This window comes from Labrus mixtus, chromosome 10 (assembly GCF_963584025.1).
Source record: "Labrus mixtus chromosome 10, fLabMix1.1, whole genome shotgun sequence".
Lineage (NCBI taxonomy): Eukaryota > Metazoa > Chordata > Actinopteri > Labriformes > Labridae > Labrus > Labrus mixtus.
Window position 1 is genome coordinate 13,415,169 of NC_083621.1, and position 20,971 is coordinate 13,436,139.

Sequence of the window (20,971 nt, forward strand, 5' to 3'; positions counted from 1 at the left end):
GAACAAGGTCCTACTAAATCACTAATATTTAGTTTTAAGATTGTTTATGATGCATCATTACATAAAAACTATGAAATATTGCAGATTTATAAGATGGAGCACATTTTAAAAACCAAATCTTGGCATGGGTAATTGAAGGGTCACAGTTATAATCTGGTATAGTCTTTGACCATGTATTATCTTTCATAAGGTTTTCCAGATTTTTCATAGCTGTGAGAGATAAAAGTACTATTCATCATTCATTAATTGAGCTCTTCAAAGTTGTACTTAAGCACAGAACTTGGCTAAAGGTTCTTCATGTTACAGCAGTGACTGCGTCACACTAAATGTATGATGTGCTTCGCTTTACAAACAGGTATGTTGGGGCAGAAAAGGCACAGATCTCAAAGTGAGGTTTGTGAGGGCTGCAACAAGCTGAGCTGGCAGTGGAGTGGTGCTCTTTAAGCCCCAATGTGGCGTCTCTGAGCCAGCGTGACAGCAGCAGTACTGGATGTGGCTGGTGAGGACACCGAACACACACAAACAGAAACACACAGACACACACAGAGCCATGCATCACAGTTTTCCATTCCTTCATCAGTTTAAACTAGGTAAAGTAAATCACATTTTCAGGCCCCCTGCTAGCTCTGTGCAGCCTTTGAAGAACGGCAGGTGAAAGAAGAGACAGAATTCACAACTATGTTTCTCTGCTCGAATGAGAGCGATTACTGTTGTGATGCGCATCACTGGGGATGTTTATCGCTACAGTGTGCTGGAACTGATGAAGAAAGACAAACAAAAGCCTGCAAGCTCCACCTCTAACCCAAATATGCACACGCACACATTCTGCGTTTAATGGCCTTAAAACAAAACTGTAAAACACCAAGACTCGTTTCCTCCAAACCTACACACTCTAAGACTGTATCTTCACACAGTGTGGTGCAGACTGCTGTAACAAGAGGTAAGAACATCAAATAGCAGAAGAAGACTCTTACTGGAGAGGAAGTGCTGCGATCCAGGGCCAAAGTCCCTATGTGCATCCTGGAGCTGCTTCAGCCGCTCCTCTATGGAACCCTGAGGACACATGTACACACACACACACACACACACACACACACACACACACACACACACACACACACACACACACACACACACACACACACACACACACACACACACACACACACACACACACACACACACACACACACACACACACACACACACACACAAGCAGAGTTAAATCAAAGGGAATCATGCTGTCCATCCCTCTCCACCACAAATCCCCTAAAATAGAAATGCATGCACCCAAACCACCTGCTTCTCTTCCATTAGTTAACTACAGAATATAAATTATGCCTTTTTCCCTCTGCTGCCCCTCTTGAAGGACTTTGAAAGCCTTTGAAGAGCGGCAGGTATTAAATGAAGATAGCGATTAGGAAATTATATACTTTGTTGAAATGAGGACAATGGTTCCTGGTTGCAATGTCAGTGTGGAGGAGAGCTGGAGGAAAAAAAAGAAGATGAAATGTGTTGCGTGAATATTTGTGAAATTAAGTTTGCCATTGCCTTTTGTAAAAGCCTCTCAACATCAGTTATGTTTCCCACAAATGGGATTTAGCCAGCCTAATCCTGGTTTATTTGAAATGTATTGGATGTGACACATGAATCAGTGTCAGCTGGATGTTTGAAACACGTCCTCAAACAATGGGAGGTAAATCCACTCGCGCTGAGGTAGAGAGACAGATCAAGACAAGAAGAGACAGATGAAAATGTGAGGAGCTTTTAAACTTCAAAGTGAAGCGCAGGCAATGAGTCCTAATGTGTGAAGTTAGATATATTGAATTAGCATTTCTCTGCAGAGAATAAAACAATAGAATCTGGACTGTGACTCAAATTGGCTGTAACTTATTGTCAACGTGCTGTGGATCTGTTACTGCCAACTGTGTGCCGCTCTGCAATCTAATTGTAGTACAGGCAATTTGGGCTTCCATAAGGAAGACAAATGACTAAATTATCTCAGATCGACAAATATTAGCTAATTAAATTTGGAAATACATTTTTTGCTGGCATCACAGAAGCCAAAATGAACAGGCACAGGATGCTGCTGGTATTGAGCATCTAGCATTTTAATTAAGAGAGAAATGGGACACAGTGAGGGAAACAAAACAAAAAAGAAAGGTTTCTCTATTTGGTTTGCTTTAAAATAGCAAGGCATCAGGTAAGTACATCTAACTGCATTGAAATTAGCTGAGCAGAGATATCAGACCTAAAGGGGCTTCATAAAAGGCATCTCAAAGATACTCATCAGAGTATTTTATTTTTTTTTATCTAAAACTATATGCAACACCTGTCTCTATGTCATTTTGGGCTGTAGTAATATCATAGAGGAAGTCAGAGACAAGATAGCCGAGATGAAAACCTGCTGGGTACTCCGGATACTAAAAGCCTTTTAAACAAACTTTATCACCAGGGAGGATTACAAGGCCCTTACTTTCTTCCTGACTCAAAGACCAGAGGACATACTACCTACTGTAACAGAGTGCATGAAAGATTTAGCAGAAATTGTCCTGTAAAATAACTTTTTTTTCATACTGGCTCTTTGTAACTCCAACGCAATCGTGTGTCAATGAGGAGCAAGAAGGGTCCCAATTTCTTTTCTTTCTGTGCTTCTCTTCCCACAGCAATCCTGTCCCGAAACACACAAACTGTGGTGACAATCTGAGGAAGATGTCTCCTTGATATTTCAGGCTCCGGAAAATGTTCTCCTCTGATTTTATGCACAACTGAATGCTTCTAGCGATCGTTTAAACTTTCAATGCATTGTGACCTCCATGAACGAAAAACTGTAATTCAAACAGAAAGAAGTGGGCTCCTGATGGTGATGAAAAATTAGACTGACAGGTGTTCTTATTTGTATGCAGTTCATCCCACACATAAGACAAAAAGCTTTCCTTCCAGGCACTGTTGCAGCATTTATATACGATATGAAGTACTTCAGTGGCTTTTGGATAAAGAGCTCTTCAAGCAAGTGTCCCAATAATGGACCAATATACTGTAGATATGCTGCTGCCACCTTGGCCAGGTTTCTTTAGTGAAATCATTTTTTTTAAACTCATTGGGACTGCGTGATAAAATAAAGGTTAAAAAGAAGAAGAAAATAATACCAGAAACTATTAGAAGTGTCATTTCACAAGACACAAGCTCTATCATAAACCCACACTAATACTATACAGTATATCATATACTACCAGGGGTGGAAATGGGGCTGAACGCCGTTCTGGGAGCAAAAGTAGAGCAGAACGGCGTTCCCTCTCAGATTAAAAAAAAATCTATTTTTGGGTTCTGTAACTGTTGCAGGCTCTTTCTTGAGAGTGTTCACTAAAACAAACTAATTTAGGTGTGCTTGAATGCACCACAAATCGAGTGACATCCTTTACAGCCACATAAGTAGGCATGACAGGGGGAATCACCAGAATCTCCTCAAACTCGGGCTTTTTGACGTTTTTTTTTATCAAATCTGGGTGCAGCTTTGTCACTTTTAGCGGCCTACAGATCCGCTGATTTACAGTCTGGCCTGGGAGGGTTTTGTGCAAGGGAGACACAAGATTATTGTGAGTTTGATCAGAGATAGACACCAGAGAATAATTGGTGCTTCATCACGCTCCCCTGCACACAGGACGTTTGGCTAACACCCAGGTAAATAGTTTTGTATGTTCACAAGTTAGACACGTTGTTATGAAATTATCCAGAAAACAACTGAGTGAGTTGTATATGGAACTTTGAAATATGCTTTAATGTTGTACCTATATTTGTGCAGCAGGAAGCCATTCTCTCTGAAAGCCTGTTTAGGCAGTATATTCAATTGTAGCATTGTTGGCTTTACTTGTAAACAATGCTGCTCATCATGGAGTTATAAAGTAAATGCATAGAATAGATGGCAGCTGGGGAGCATGAATGTCTGTTCAAAAAGTCACAGGAATCTATCCAATATTTGCTGGGATTTTTCGTTCTGTGCATAAGTGGTTGAAAGATCAAAGCTAAGACCTTCACTCTCCTCAAAAGGAAACTAACTCAACCTTCAATGAAAAGCTACTAAGACTGGTTGTTACTCTGTGTCGCTGTGTTTGTTTCCTGCAACTTGGGGGACAAAGGTTTAAGTTGAGGCTATTGACTTGAATTGCTTCACTCGGAGCAGATAATAAATAGTAGTTCCTGAAACCAAACCCAACAGTTTGAATAACATTTGAATTATTATTTTTTGCTTCAGTCTGCTTCCCTCATGAGCAGCTTCAGGAGTATTTCAAGGCAACTTAAAAGAGTCATGTCAGTCTGAACTGTGCAAATTGGATACTGGAAATGAATTTCCCTGAAATGCTGAAGCGATGTTAAAATCCTCATCAGAGGAGGACAGGGACACAGATAGGAGGTGAGGCTAGAGTGGCTTTTAAAACATCGTGACAAAGCCAGAATGACAGGCTATCTAATGGGAACAGGGTGTTCTCACATGGGGTGCAGAGAAAGCTGAATGAGTCTTGTTGTGCTTGGAGGAGCACTGCAGAGGTCGCTGATGGAGGATGCAGCCTAAAGGTTGAGAGTTAGTGTGCTGTAGAGTTACAGCAATGCTTCCCTGGATAATGCATCCATACATTCAGCTAAGCATCCAGGGGAGGACAAATACAGTTCAATGAATCCAAAGCACTTTTTTTCATGTTATTTTTTAAAGCCCTGGAGAGGAAGTGATTAAGATTCAATGAACTATTACCCCATCTGTGTGAGTGCATACGTTTTCATCCTGATTTGTTCCTTTCAATCATTCATTCATTCTTTCGACTGCATTTCACATTTTTAGTCTCAATACATGATGCATAAAGATAAAGAAATCCTTATCTGTACAACATGTAGTTCATTATACTCCATAACTAATGAACACCATGGACATGGTTTCCTTGCTCTTTAACACATGTTCATTAAAAAGATACTGAGCTCCACTCATAATAGAAATTAAGTGCTGCTTAAAAACAACAGGTGGTCCAAGAAGAGGGCCCATATTAGTTCAATGGGTTATTGAATGAGTCTTTATTAATTTGGTGTCTAACTCATTAACAAAAGCCCAAAACTGCTCCAGACATTTCACAGTAAACAGCTTCTCATTAAACCGACTGAACAGAAGTCTATTAGATTGATTAACCTGAAAGATGTGTTGCACATAGATTTATTTTTTTAATGACAGTCAAGTTTCTACCAAAGACAGAGAATGATCTTAATATAAAGTTGAACAACAGTTGACCAACTGTGATTGGTTGTGCAGTAAGAGAAAGACTGTTTTATAATTAACAGACAATGCAAAAAATGTAAATAAACAGCAGCTTTGAAACTCTATGACGGTGTACGTTTAAAATAATTGACATGTATTGGAATGTTCCCTGATCTTTGTTTAATCGGATCCCTCACAGGCTTTATCCCATGAGGAAAAAAGCCCCAAGGTTTTTATTTAAACGTGTACAGCCTCCTCTTAAAAAGGTGAAATGTACAAGATTTATTGACATGGAACTACTGTACAGTTAGAACGTCCTCATTGATGGGGATCCCCCCTTTTTTTTAAAGTTCCCCCCACTGACTACAGCTTGGGATGATGCAAATTATATGAAATAACCCCATGACCAACATTGCATAGTGTGGATCTTAAAGATGAGGGAAAATCCAATAAAGTTCAAAATGTTGCTTCTTACCTTCCTGGACATTTGCTGACTTTTGTCCTAAAACCTGACACTGTCCTTTTCACTCTATAAAAACAAGGTTGTCTGAAGTCTAGTGTGGCACCAATTGAGCCATATATGCTCTCAGCCTGCACAAGGTCAGAACTTGGATTTACTTTCTGTTGGTTGTGATGCTGCAGACAATGTCAGACAGACAACGTGGACCCAGCAGTGAACTTTACCTGAAGCACTTTCCATCTGCTGTTGAGATGCTCTAGGGCGCGGGCGTTCTCCATCGACAAATGGACATCAGCGATAGCCAGCTGGTGGGCCAGATCATTGACGTGCTTCATGCCCTCCTTCACCTGTGTCAGCTCCTCCTTAAAAAGCTGCAGGAGAAGCAGAGAGGAGCAGAGAGGTGGGTGGAAAACAAAGCAGTCGAATATTGATACAGTTTCACAAAACAGTATGTCGGGACACCCATGTGTATATTGTTATAGAATAGAATAGAATAGAATAGAATTACTTTATTGATCCCAAACTGGGAAATTGTGGCGTTACAGCAGCAGATTATCCAACACACAATATGAGTAAATGATTATTATTCTTTTACATCCCCTGTAAAAAAATAAGTTTGTGTTTCTGTGTGCATATCAACTGATTTCTTTTCATTCTTCTCTGTAAAATGCATGAAATCAATTTTAGTAAACCTTGAAGTCTTTGAAAACTTACGCTGTGGATGTTTAAAAACTTTTTACCAACCTCACAGTGTGGAACCTAACTAAAAACTTACATCTAAAGAATAGGAAACAAAGACACTCAAAATAGATAAGAAGACACGTCTGACGAGAAAACAAGAGTGTGTGCCGTTTATTCTCTGAGCACTGGTGTCTTTATTTGACAGTTTACAGTAAAGACAAGAAAACTGGAAGTCAAAGCTGCAACGCAACATTTCAGGATTTGTTAGCTGTGACTGAGTTACATTCATGTCTGACAGAGTCACATGTTTTTTAGAGATACTTCTCTGCATTCCTCCATAGCGATGCTGTGTTAATTAATGTAAAAATATTTATTAAATAAAGTTCAAATGTTGTAGACATCAAATTAAGGTCTTCTGTCTACAGTAACGGATGGATGTCCTGTAGCTTGAGCAATTTGTGACCATGTGGAAGCCGATCCTCATATTCTACAATTCTCAAATCCTTAAGCAGACTGTGATATTTATTAAAATGGCTTCTTTTAATACCCTGAAATTGATCTCTGATAACTGCAAATATGCCATCTGTGAAAAGACGCCAGCAGGAGAACTGTTAAACAGAGAAATAAAGGCAGGAATGTATGAAATACATCTTTATAAATGTAGAGCTGAAATAATCAATAGATTATTGACTAATAGATTAGTCAAACAACAGTAAATACACAGGCACCATTGTGTTTGAAAGGTTTTTCCAATCAAGGATTAGATTAAATTAAAGGATGAGTTCTATATCTGAAATGGCAGGATTTGTTGCTTTTCTCATTCTTGATGGACTTGAGCTTGTATAGGTCTTTTCTTGTCTTCTGACTACTCAAAACGCTTTTACACCACATGTCACGCTATGTAAAGTTACCATCGGAAGAAACTAATCCCATTCACTCCCATTCATACACATTCATATGCCTCTGACGAAGCAGCGGGAGCAACTTGGGGTTAAGTGTCTTGCCAATCGGACATGTTGCTGCAGGAGCTGGGGATTGAACCCCCAACCTTCCGGTTCAGAGACGATTGACTCTTACCAACTGAGCTACAGCCGCCCCATCTAACGTCAAGTCAAATCTTTCGGTTTCAGAGAGGGGTTGTAACTTTTCTAAGAATCTATAGACAGAGTGTTCAGTCCATTAGTTCAATTTATAATCAGCCCTCGTTGCACCTCTATGCATGTGTATGCATGGCGTGGTTTTATGATGCGTCCTATTTGCATGCACGCATTCATGTGTCTGAGTGTAAATGTAAATGAGTGAGGGAGTACACATGAGGCCAAGTGACAGGCTTGCCCTAGAGACCCAGCTGAACATGTGCTGGCTGTGACAGGAGTCCAAACAGTGACATGATTGTTGTGAAGTGCCCTCACTTCTAATGAATTGTGCCGCACAATTACAGGCAGCAGCGACACTCGGCACTCACATAATGACTAAACCAATGACCTGTCATTCGTTAACAACATCTATTCAGCGGAGGATTGTAGCCCTGGCCATGCAGCCAGCGCGTCAGTTTGAAGTGCGGTGTCCTTGTCATCGTCTGTCAGATCACGGCTCCTCTGACAGGGATGTTTACACAGGCAACAACAACACATGATTTAAAGGCTGGTACACATCTCTAACTTATTCATGAGCAACATTTCTCTGCTGTGTTTTCGAGATGAAAAAAAAAAAAGCAAGATGTTTCTGTTTTGATGTTTGTTTACGACCTGTTGCAATCAGTGCTTTCCTGAGTGAGCCAGAGGCGATTATCTCAAAGGGGACAATTAAGTTGCTCTGCAGGTGAAAGCAATTTATATCTGGGACTCATCATTATAATGTGTCTGCATTTACAAGCCCGTGTGAGTATGTGTAAGAGATAGAAACGCTTGTATGTGTGCTCTCTGGGTATATCCACCTTGGTGGCGTCTATGTGGTCCTGCAGAGAGTCGATGAAGAGGTCTCCCACGGGCTCCCAGGCGTCTCGCACCCCCTCCGCCTGCTCCAAGGCCACAGCCAGCTCCTCCATCGCCGCCTGGATCTGAAGTAGACGCTCTAATGTCCGCTCCATGTGTCTGAGGTTGAAATATAGTTCATAAATGTCAACTAAATGCAACATTAAAGTTTGAAACTCAGCAAGCAATGCAAGAAATGTCCTAAAAAAATAATAATAATTATGAAACCAAAGAGCATGCGGTCAACCACATCATCTATTCAAATTTACAGCCTGTCATTTCTGCAGGGCTGTATTAAAAGGATTTCATACCATCATTCATTTCTCCATCTAAATGCATTTTTCTACAAAAACATGTTCTAATATTCTGAAAAGTAAGCTCAGAAGTTTTAGCCATTCAGAACTTGATAAATGTGTTTTCTAAAATGGATATGCCACATTTTGTAATTAGGTTATGGTAATTGTGTTACTTTGAATGTATTGCTGAATAACCTTGATATGGATCACCACACAAACATTCACTGTGAGAAATTAAAGTCCTCATAGCCTTCTAGTAAAACGAGGAAAAGTTGTGTGGTAAAAACTCTTTTTGGAATTATCCTTCAATTATTTATTAACTTGACTTTTCCATCACCTATCGTGAAAAGCAACCTCTCCCTACTTTACATTCCTAACACACACACAGCATCAATCTGGTATTGATTGATTTAAATATATTTAGAAAAGAAAGGAAGAAATGTATTCATCCCAAAGCAGGGAATGAATAAAAGTGCCCATGCTTGTCAAAGTTTTCTGTTGTCAATTATTAGGGCATTTAACCAATATACCATTAGATTTCACATTAATGTTAATGCTGATACATCAGTGCATGTACAGCATATTCCTGCTGTAGCTAAGCGTGGTGGAGCTACGTTTAACAACTTTAAATATAGTTCAGTTGTTTAAATACGAGCGGAGGTAAGAGGTGACCGAAAATGAAAAGTTCTGCTACAATGATATATATTGATTCCCATCTTTTGATTTGAAACCCCGGAGACTTATAGTATTTTTTTAATCAAATAATACAAGGATGAAACAATTCTTGGTGGAACACAGACATAGGCATCTAAGATGTGGCAAATGACCTCAGCTAGAAGCTCTTCTGTGACGGTTAACAAATCAAAAAATAGTTTTAATATTTTACAATGTGTTGTTTAACCAACTTGCTTCTATAGCTTTCATGAAACTGTAATAGAGATAAATGAACAATATCTTTCCCTGACTTATAGTGGACTATAAGTATAAAGTGCCATCCAGAAAATTATAGGTGTCTCAAAATTCCACTCAAAAAGGACCCATTTCCAGACTTTTACTGTACAAGTTAAACCCAATGTTAAATAAAAAGTTGCTGACCTGTGGCGGTCCACACAGCGTGCTGTCAGCTTTTCCCACAGGTCACTGGCCACGTTTGCCTGCTTCCACACCGAGCGGCTCACATTTAAGATCCTCCGACTTGGAGACACCTCTGCTGAGGAGGGAGGTGAGGCGGTGCCATAAAGGGATAAGAAGGATAAACGTGCATGAAAAATGGAGCAGAAGTGAAGTTGTGAGGTAAAGGGGGGAGCAGGGGGCGAGAAGTGTACAGCTTTCTCCAGGTGAGTGTGCCAAATATCACAAGGCGGAAAAACAACCGAGTTTGCTGTATTACTGATCTGATGAGATGGTACAGTGAGGTAGAGCTAACTAGTCCCAGCTCACAGACTCAGTGTGACATCAGCGCACTGATCACAGCTAATAACCACTAATGGAAGGTTTCCCCTGCATGGGTGCTGCTATGAGGCTGAGCTGAGAGAGGATGTTACTATGATATTTTGGCTGGCACAGCAGTTGGCTCAAAGTAAAAAGGGAGCAGACCTTTTCCATCGGTCAGGGTCTCCTCTGGTTCCTGGAAGGGGTGCTGAGCCAGAAAGGCCTGGGCTGACTCCAAGACTGAGTAGATGAACGGCCCGCGAGACTTCACATCCTCCATGAACGCCTGCCGGGGAGACAAACAGAGAGAGGAGAGTGTTTCTGAGAGGAAGACAATGAAAGAAATAAACTGTGCTCAGACTAAAAGGGCTGGCTCAGTCAAGGATGAAGCCTAGGAACTTAGGCAAAGGGAACCAATCGCTCACTTCTGAACATGATTCAGAAGTGATTTCTAACATAGACCAAGACTGTCATATATTCTCTTTCCACCATATTGCCTTTCCATTGCAGAACTTTTTAAAAGTATCATCAGCACATTTCTAACCACGCCTGTGTCATGTGATTACCTTTACTCCTTTATTATGTGGTTTTTTTTTTTACATGTGTGGTTTTATGTTTTATTTGTCAAACACTGTAAAGCTATTGTTTCAGCTGCTGCTGTACCATTTGTTTAAAAGGTTTTGAGCTTGAACAATTTTAAGGGTGAATTCAAGTCAAAAACTATTACTTAAAGCGTCAGAAAAAGAATTGAATTGACAAGTTCAATGATAAAAAAGGTACGTACAAGCAAATAAGACAAATCATTGGTTCCTTTTTTTTTAATCCTTTTTCTCCATAATAAATTACATGTCTTTGGGTTTTTGGTCTGAAAAAAAAAAATTAATCTAAGTTACCATTATTAGCTCAGGGAACTTTTTGCAGCCATAGTCAACTTGCAATGTCAAACATTTCCGAGTTTATCACCAGAAAGCTCGCCTCAAACTAAAGCTTACTTTTTGTAAAACACCACATGGCTGAATTCTATCGTCACCAGTACAAGTTAGGCTGTTTCACATGAACACATGATGGGAAACTAGCCAATATTATAAAATGCTAATGGTGTATGTAGCTTTTAAACACAAGGACACTGATAAAATGAGGCTCTGCCAAAGAGAAAAAAAAACAATGTATTATGTGGAAAAAATAACAAAGACATTGAAACAAGGTACATTTCAGTCCTGGACCCGTAACATTCAAGAGACTTCATGAGGATATGAGACAAACAGAACTGGCCAGTCAGAAGACAAGTGGTAAGATGCAGAGAGTATTTTGCATGAACTCATGTTTCATATTATTTGATTTAACTCCATATTTGAGCTGATTCGACTTGATCAAGGGTGTAAGGACAGAAGTTGCTCTACAGATCGTATTTTTGGGCGGAATAAATAAAACTGACTTGACCTCGCTTCCATTTAATTCCCGGTGATTCACAACATGTCCAGGCAGCTAACAAGAACAAACAGTAGATTTATGTCTGACTTCCATTATTCACATTCTGCAGTGACATTTTCATTGGTCCAGTTTCAAATGATGGATCGCCTGTGACTGATGAGAGGAAGTACCTGCAATATAAATTTGGTGAGTTTAAAAAATAGTCTTTCTGAGTTCACGAGGACAGACCATTGACTATGATAAGAATATAGTTCTATATATTTTTGGTCTCAAACAAGTATTTACGCACAAGATCCTTAAACCCCATGTGGCCAGCAGTGAGACACTCATTTATTGCAAGATGGAGTTGGATTTAATTTAAGTCAGACAAACTCCCCTACTTCCAACTTTATTCATTTCCTCAAATTTTGGTCTTCTTCAAAACGTAATGACTTTCATTTTGTCAATGATGCTTTCATTTTCATAAGGACAGGATGAAGCCGGGTAGACTTTAGGGAAATATTGCATTTGACAAGTCCCTACCGCGGCAGCAGGATAGAGGTGTAGTAATGCTTTTCTATCATCTCTTCTTGTGGTTCCAAGAACCAGAGGTGGAAAACACTGAAACCAGGATTTTGAAAGTAAAAACACAATAGAGCATTAACCAGTGGGTGATTTCACAGTGGCTACTTCCACTTCTTAAATGTGGGCTGTGAGATCGCCTAAATGCACCATGAGGTAACTGTCCAGCACATGGTACAAATGTGGGCAAAAGAGAACAGTAGGAGCGGTCAATGAATGCAGAATTTGGAGCAGGGCAATTCATTTTAATTTCATCCATATTGTCAAATGAGCACTTGTAATAAACACATCGCAAAAGTCTGGATTTATAGCAATGAAAGATTTGATATGAATAAGCACCGCTTATACTCAGAATGCATATTTTTACGTACTGGATTGACGCCTGGGTATAATGACTACACTCTCAAAACATTTTGATATGTTCAGATGGAGCTCATCAGCTCCCCTCAGATTAATTGGTGAAAATGAAGTGGTAAAAAAATGTTTGCTGTTTTATTTTGGATTCAGGAGGGAAATGTTGCAAACACAGTTATTGTGTAAAAACAAGGGCAGCAGATAGACATAGAAATCAAGGTATAACTAACATTCACTCTTTAATTTATGTTTATTAATCACACTTCGGTATTGCAAAAGTGAACAATGTAATCACGTGTTGTAGGCAAATTTTTTTCGGATATGGTGCATTTTTAATTTAGAGTATATTTTATGTGACGCAACATAAGTAGAGAACAAGTAGACTAAAAAGTTTTAAAAAACAGAGTCTCTTAATATTCTGTAGCTAGATGAAGTGTTGCAACATGTATCTACTGGTCATACCTACACTCATTAGGCTGCAGCATTGTAGTATTGCATTAAAGAAGAATACATTTTGATTTAATTCTGAGAAATATATTTTATTGTGTAAGGGAAGTATGATGCAGTCAAAGGTTACAAAAGGTGCTTTTATGATGAAAGAAGAGAGACACACACATGCAACAAAGAAACACAAAGGAGTAATAAAAATCATGGAAACGCATCTTTTTTTGCAATGCATTGGTAACCACAAAGAGAAATGAAAACACACATACACCAGCAGCGATCTACATGGTAGGACAACATGAGATTACACGTGTGACCGTGTGTGCTGAGAGCCCGGGGGCTCAATGGGACCCCGAATCTAGAGGGAGTAGTGGTCAGCTACAGACTTTTGCCAGGAGGAGCCAATTATCTGGAAAAAAACCCTGCTCCTGGAGTCAACATTCAACGGCACTGCTAAGTAAATAACAGACAGGGCTCAGTGTGAAAGAAGACACACACATACAGAGATGCAGGACTTTACTCCACCGCTGAGCAGATACCCAGAGTCTCCCGGGGGCCTTGAAGAAAGCCAGTGTGTCATTCTTCTACACACTAATCTCTGTTCTCTATATAACACACTGCAGGTGTGCGAGTTAAAGCCAGGGACATCCCCTCTCTTCAAAGTAATTTATTTAGGTTGAAGACAGCATTCTCAATCCTTTTACGCTGTGAAGAGATTACGATTTCAGCTGAAAATCTACATTACCAGCTGGAATTAGCAGCATCGTTTTGGTGCAGCAGCAGTGACTGTTTCAGCGACTATTAAGAAACCCCAGAACCAGAGCCCGGTAAGCCTGATAACACAGAGCGAGGAGGAGAGCTAAACAGAAAGCCCCCCCACTCCCCCAGTAAGAAACAGCAGCAAACATGAGGCAGAACAGAGAAAACATGCAGAAATGTGTAGCGGTAGGAGGCTGTGGCAGCAGATAAGATTCTCAGTGTCGCAGTCATGAAGAAAACCTGTCCTCTTCTCTTCCTCCCTCGCACACTCTTTCGATAATCACAACCCTCCTTGCTTCCTTCCTTCCTGTTCTTTCCCTTCACCCTCTCTTCATCCTCTCTTTAGCTGCTTTGCTGCCCCAAAGAGGAGCTGAGCCACGGATTCCCTGAGCCAGCTGTCATGTTAAAACTTTAATTCCAGCTAAATTTCACACTCACAGGCTTCATCTTTGGTTGAAGGAACATTAAGAGAGAAGCCTTCAGATCAGATTAAGATACATAATGCATGGAGGAGGGGGGGGAAAAAAGGGGGGGGGAGGGGTTGACTTCATTAGAGACTCCATCGACTTCTAAACATGTTGATAGTGTTCCTTTTACTCTTCCCGCCAGACGGTCGCTCGCAACAAGAGAGGAGATTCAGCGGTTGCTTCAGTCCCACAAAATCCCTCCAAACAGCAAAATGCTCACTTATCCCAACACAGCAGAGCCACACAAAAAACATATCTTCCCACCCAAACTCCCCTCCATCCCCACCCAAACACAGTCAACAAAATCCCAAACCAACACGCATGCAGCTGCACACACACACACACACACACACACACACACACACACACACACACACAAATGTAGCGCAGAAGGCGTTCATCCTACACACAAAACCGACATCAGAATAATCCACTTACGATCAATAATTCACATTTCTTAAAACGCTTTAATTCTCTATGGAAAACTGGGATGCAATTTCCCCCTCTGCTTTGTCAGAAAAGTTTTAGAGCAACCAGGCGCTCAGGAAGCCTCGGCATCTCAGATAATGAAGGCGCGCTGTGCGGGAGATGGAACATTTTGGAGAGGAAGGGGAGAGGAGAGATGTTTAACACTGAGAACTATAAATGACTCAGTGAGTTTTTGGAGGGCTGTGCATCATCAAGCAGCACCAGCACTGTTGGAGGGATGACGAACACACAGAGTGCACGACAAGGAGGAGTGGAGGGGGGGGGGGGGGGGGGGGGGGGGGGGGTAGGGGGGGGGAAGCAAGATAATAGAAGATTAGGGGGAGGAGAAGGGGGTCAGGAGAAACTTAAGGGTAGTGTTGAGTTTAATTGTGGGGCTGATTTCACAGAGCACAAGTCAAGGTGCGATTGGAGCCACAAACCTCTCACCATCGATACAAGTCCTCTTTCAGAGTCGCCGCACAAACTGACAGCACAGAAAATTGGAAAGAGGGTGGAAAGGGAAACTCTGGTGTACTTACAGAACCAATTACAGGTGTGTGCGTGTGTGTGCGTGTGTGTGTGTGTGTCTGTGTGTGTGTGGGGTGTGTGTGCTTCACAATAGTTCCACTTCCTGAGATACATCATCCACAGCTTAGATGATACAACAGGAAATGGAAGAAAATCCCGAGCATCTTAGGTCACGTCTCTCCAAAGAAGTTCAGTCGTACAAGTAATCGAAAACCATTTCTTCTTGTGGTTCTATCCTTTACACACACATCCAAGTACATTTTGTGTTAATCTGTATCTAATATTTTTTTTACTTAATATTGTTTATTCACAAAAATATAGTTATTTCTAATTCAGCTATGGTTTATTTTGGCATTCTAATCTTTCTTTTTTTGCTTCATCTTAATGTCTGTAGCTTTTAAACCAGCCACACTCTAACAGAACATCAGAGACATACACATCAATACACATGTGCCTGCTGAGCAGTCCCTGGTCCAACCAACCTTCTGGGCTTGAAAACATGTCACTTATAAAGATTTCAGTGGAGAGACTTCCTCCCTTAAAGACATCCTGAGATTATGATTGTCCCACCAGTGTTTGTCTCAACAACACACAGGAAAGACATTTCATTTCTTTTGATCCGCTTGAGCAACCTCTAAAGACACAAGCTTGATCAATTCATGAAATCTGATAGAAAAGAGTATATTGATATATATATATATATCGCTTTCTATCAGGAACCAGAGAGTTACTGGTTTATGTGTGTACATGCATATGGTCAACCGAAACAGAGTTTTCATTCATTGGCTGGTTATTAATCTTTTCTGAGCTCTGAAGACAGAACAATTTTCATTTGTGGTTTGATGTCGTTTGATGGCTCTGTGTTTTAACACCATACAAACTACCCTCTAAGATTGAGGTACAGTATAAACACAAGACTCACAGATAATAGAGAGTTAAAGCTCAGCTTAGAAGCATTTAACACATTCAAATAATCACATCAATGTGCTTAAGTGGAGGACTGAAGCCCATCTTGGAACTCGGCTCATACTCAACTTTGACGACTCAGACTTGGACTCAGAATCAGGTAGTGGGGACTCAACTGGACTCAGATTTTTCTTTGGTGACTCGGACTCAACTTGGACTTGAGCACTGGGGACTCGAGGGTTTGTTGACTCGACTACAACAGTGGTAAAAACAAGACGGCAGCTGTCTCTGCCAAGTCAACCTACAGCCAAACCCAAGAAGAAAGAGAACAAGATGCAAAACCTCAATAAATTAAAGAGTTGAAACCATTTCATAATGTTTGTAGTTTATGTTAATATAGAATTTGTGACAAGCTACAACACTGATTAAAAAGAAGAAACAAGTCTTTGCATGTAGTATCTACAGAAGCCCTATAGGCAGACATGTATCCATATATTTATTGTAGTCCATTTCTGTGATAATGAGTAATTTCTGGTTGTTTTCTCAACATTTTGACTCTCATTTAATTGAGATATCAAAGCTTGTTTTCCCGATGATAATGAGAATTTTCAGAAGATCTAAAAAGCAAAACAATGGGCTGTGTGTTCATTGTGATAAGCATGACCACAGGATGCCGTGCTGTCAGTGCACACACCAATGAGGTGTTTGTTTTGTGCTTTAGCAACTCCGGGGTTACAGGATAAATAAGTCACAATCTAAAGAAAACAACCCGATTACTCGTTATCACGGGAAAACTGATTAAAAAAATGTACAGAATCATGTCTGCTTAGGGCTTCCGTAGTAACCTTTAAGTCTACATTGGTATTGCTTTTTGGTAATGTGACAAATTTACATGTAGTTTCTGTCTACCAAAAGAATAAATATAAGGGTTTAACATATACTGCATTTTCTTTCTACAACTAGTAAACTGATAACTTAGTTATTTCTTACAGTAAAACCATCTCATCCTGCAGCTTACTCTTTAAAGATAGTGCATATTACATGTACCGGTGTTCTAACTCAAGGAAGTCAAAAAAGCATATCGTCTGGGTCTTAAGAGGTTAATTTACCTTGTGGAAATCAATAGAATTTCATTTTATTTTGTTGCACTCTTAAAAAGGTGAATATATCCAAAACAAGCTTTCTAATGGTGGACAAACTGAAATCGATCAAGCACAGTTTGAACCCGCCATCACAGACCTGAGACGATGTAGGAAGAGAAAATAAGAGAAAATAACTGAAAGAAGTGTGAGGGTTTAAAAATGAGATCAAAGACGCCTGATGTATGTAGGGAATTTTAAAAAAGCACTGATTCGGCCATGATCAATAAGGTCTGTGGATGTGTGTCCTTCTATCCATGCTAGCCCTTGAAGGGATTTAAACAGCCAGTTTGAATCGCTGAACCATGGAGGACTTATCTGAGGAGGAGGAAAAGGAGGAGGAGGAGGAGGAGGAGGAGGAGAACAAGGCTAGCTGTCAGCAACCAGAACTGATGTTCCCTTAAGCTTTAATCTTTGATATGTAAAAAGAAATGTTAAAATCGTTACCATTGCTATCATCTTAGTGCTGGATACTGACAACAAGGTAATATAACCTCCGGGTTTGGTATTTTGAGCGCATTGAGATGCTACAATTTTGGTTTCTAGTTATTTCTTTGTACTCTCATTATAATTTACTGACAGAACTTCATCAGAAAGTCAAAAAGAGATTGAAACTGAGGTGAAGCAGGTAATCCTCATGTGATTCAGTGTTAATCAAAATGCTTATTTACCTCAGAGGGACTGAATACTTTTTTTTTTTAAATCACGCTTATAATGTGCAGATTGTGTGTTTGTGTTACAGTTTGTCATTTTAAAACAAATCCCCCAGGCCACAGCAGAGAATTAGAAAGGGAACAGCATGCATGGTTATACAAATCTCAAGATGGCAAAATTGTGAGCTCAGATGAATGTAATGTCAAATACAAACTGTCTTACTATGCTTTTTCCAGCAGTCTAGAGATGCAGAATTAGACCACTTAATTTTTACAACCCCAAATTCAAAGAAGTTTGTACAAACAAAAACAGAATGTGATTATTTTCATAACATTGAGACTTATGATTGATTGAAAAAGGTGTTCAAACTTAGAGATGTCTTTGTGTTTGGAACATTTTATGCCCTATTTAAATGTGAATTGTCCAACATGTTTAAAATAGTTGGGACAGTGGCAACAAAAGACTGGTTAAGTTGTGAAATAAATAATGGAACATCTCAGAGTTAGCTGGTAACAGGTTGAAAACATTATTGGGTAGAAAAAGCAACACGATCTCATCCCCAACTCGTCATATATTGATGGTTGATCAGGTTGGAAATAAGAGCCTCTCAGAGAGGCAGAGTCTGTCTGAGGTAAATATTGAGAGGGGTTCACTATTCTTTGAAAGACAATGTAAGCAAGCACTTTAAGAATAATGTACTTTGACTCTGAATACATATCTGTATGCAGAGGACCAGGCCAAAAAAACAATATTGTGTGTCTGTGATCTTCTGACTGTCAGACAGCCCTGCATTACAAACAGACACGGTTCTGTAGTGGACCTCACTGCGTGGGTGCTAGAACACCTCAAAGCCAATTGTCTGTGAACATAGTTCATCACTGCATTCACAAATGTTACCTAACTCTCTGCCATGCAAAAAGGAAAACTGTATATAAACCAGATCCAGAAAGGCTGCAGCCTTCTCTCCTTCTCTGGGTTCAGGCTCATTAGAAAAAGACTGAGGCGAAGTTTGAAAAATATCCTGAGGTCTCCTGAGTCAAAATTTGACTTCCTGTTTGGAAATCCTGGACAGCCTGTTCGCTGGGCTAAAGAGGACAGGTGCCATCTCACTTGTTATCAGCACTCAGTTCAAAAGCCAGCATCAGTTGTGGTCTGTCCAGTGAGTTTATGAGTTTATTCTTGATGAAAAAGCTTACTCCACAGATTGATTAAAAACTAATTTGTAATGTGAATTAGTCTTCCACCTCCCAGTTAGTTTAAAATGTACAAGGGGGATATTAGAAGACTACAGAAGCTACTTCCAAACAGAGAACAAAATGTGTGAGACAACAGGAGGCTGTTGGGTTATGAACTAGTTCTACATCCAACTCAGTGTGCATCTCAGCTGAACATGAAAATGTCTCTGTCCCTCCTCTGTGCACTCCCTCTCCTGTTTCTTTAAAACAATGATTGTTTTAGCATCAAATAAACCACTGATTTCAAGAAAAGATTTTTCATTCCACATATAAACAACAGTGCACAAAGCCCCACCTACATCAATTGTATCAATGACAGCTGAACTCCGAGAGAGTTTCAACTATCTCGTATTGACTCAGGCTGGACAATAAACTCAGCGTGATCAATATCTGTGATTTCTACACAAGCTGCCCGCAAAGACGATCTGTTATCTGCAAAATGCTCTATTCTGTTTCACACCTTTTGCTGCTGCTCTGGAAGACCATAAAACTCATAATACCTCACTGCTGCTGAAACACATTTATATACTATGTCAACTGTCCCCAGCATCAGAAATTCACCCATTTACTCTGCAAACACTGCCTGAAGAATGAATGAATGAACCTGGGACAACTGTGGAAGAGTCTTCTCTCAACTGGAGGGTCAGGGGTTTGATCCCCAGCTCCTTCAGACACTTGTCCGAGGTAAAACTCAGCACCCAAGTGCTTAGTCTGCGGTGTATGAATGAATATGTATGAATGGGATTAGTTAATACTGATGGACACTTATATGCCACCAGTGTTTGAATGAGTGTAAATTAGTAGGTGTGACCTGCTGTGTAAAAATGCTTTGAGTAGTCAGAAGCGCTCAGCCTCCCAACCCCCAGCCTCTCATATCTCAATGACAGGGTCTGCACACAAATCCCACAGAGCAGAGCACATGAACCTTGTAACACTCACTATCCATTTCTATCAGAAGCAGATATGAGCTGGAAAGGGCACTCAATACCATCACATACAAAATGTATGTATCTCAGATATAGACTCAATCTGTCTGTGTGTTTCTGTTCACATAAATCTCTTTGTCTGAAGTAAGTACTTGGAGATTTCCCTTTGGCCCAATAAAGACTCTATCTCATCAATATTTGTACTGGACGTGCAATGTTTGGACTGAAGGTGTATCATTGTCCACATTACCTGGTGGAACTCCCTCTGGTGCTGCACAGCCCCAACGTCACCTCCTATGGGCAGCTGCTCTGACAGCTCCTCGTCCTTGGCTGTCAGCCATTCGATGATCTCCTGCAGAGAGAGCTGCAGCTTCCCGCTGTTGTCGGAGAAGGCCTCTAGCCGCACTCTGCAAGCACACACATAAACACACATTCGGTTAGGCAAACAGATTATTTGGTTATTCACCATGCATAATGTCAACAGTTTAGATTTTAAACCCATCTCTAAAAACGTCATCATAATATGTAAAAACATTAGTTAGTATTTAAGCATTTATATGCAATGCTTAAAGTTTACTCATGTCGTGATGATCATGTTACTTTTGGAAGTGCCGCATGGAAATTGCATTTTAGCATTGATTTTTTTGACAAGGATTGTATTTTGATAATTTTAGAAGTAACATTTTAATGTTTTTGTTTTATGGAAGTATTAAAATGAACAGTGTGCTAAACCTTTCCTCCAAACAGAGATTATAAAGACATAGCTTAGCAATCATAACCAGACACTGTTAGCATCAATTGCTCGATATATGCAATGGATCTATCGAGACGTAAGTTGTCCATTTCTCCTTCAAAAACCCAACGAAAAAGATCAAAGATCCTACAAACAATATAAAACTGCTCTCGCACGATGCAGAGTTAAGCTGAGCTGCTCTGTTTGATCATTAATTTGATTATGAGAAGCTGACACACAGAAAACAAAGCTGTATGTGTCGGTCCAAACTCGAGCCATAAAAATG

The 20,971-nt window shown here is 40.1% G+C and overlaps 1 protein-coding gene across 2 annotated transcripts in view; it reads right to left on the minus strand.

Annotated features, from left to right (window-relative positions):
- The window catches only part of drp2 (dystrophin related protein 2), a 106,914-nt gene that overhangs the window by 34,364 nt on the left and 51,579 nt on the right, over nt 1–20,971 (minus strand). For both annotated transcript variants that reach the window (XM_061048455.1, XM_061048454.1), the window contains exons 3-8: nt 20,203–20,359; nt 10,246–10,366; nt 9,745–9,856; nt 8,317–8,473; nt 5,924–6,070; nt 975–1,053 (exon numbers count right to left, since the gene is read on the minus strand). In XM_061048455.1, the coding sequence (XP_060904438.1) occupies nt 975–1,053; nt 5,924–6,070; nt 8,317–8,473; nt 9,745–9,856; nt 10,246–10,366; nt 20,203–20,359 (773 nt within the window). The remainder of the gene's footprint in view (nt 1–974; nt 1,054–5,923; nt 6,071–8,316; nt 8,474–9,744; nt 9,857–10,245; nt 10,367–20,202; nt 20,360–20,971) is intronic.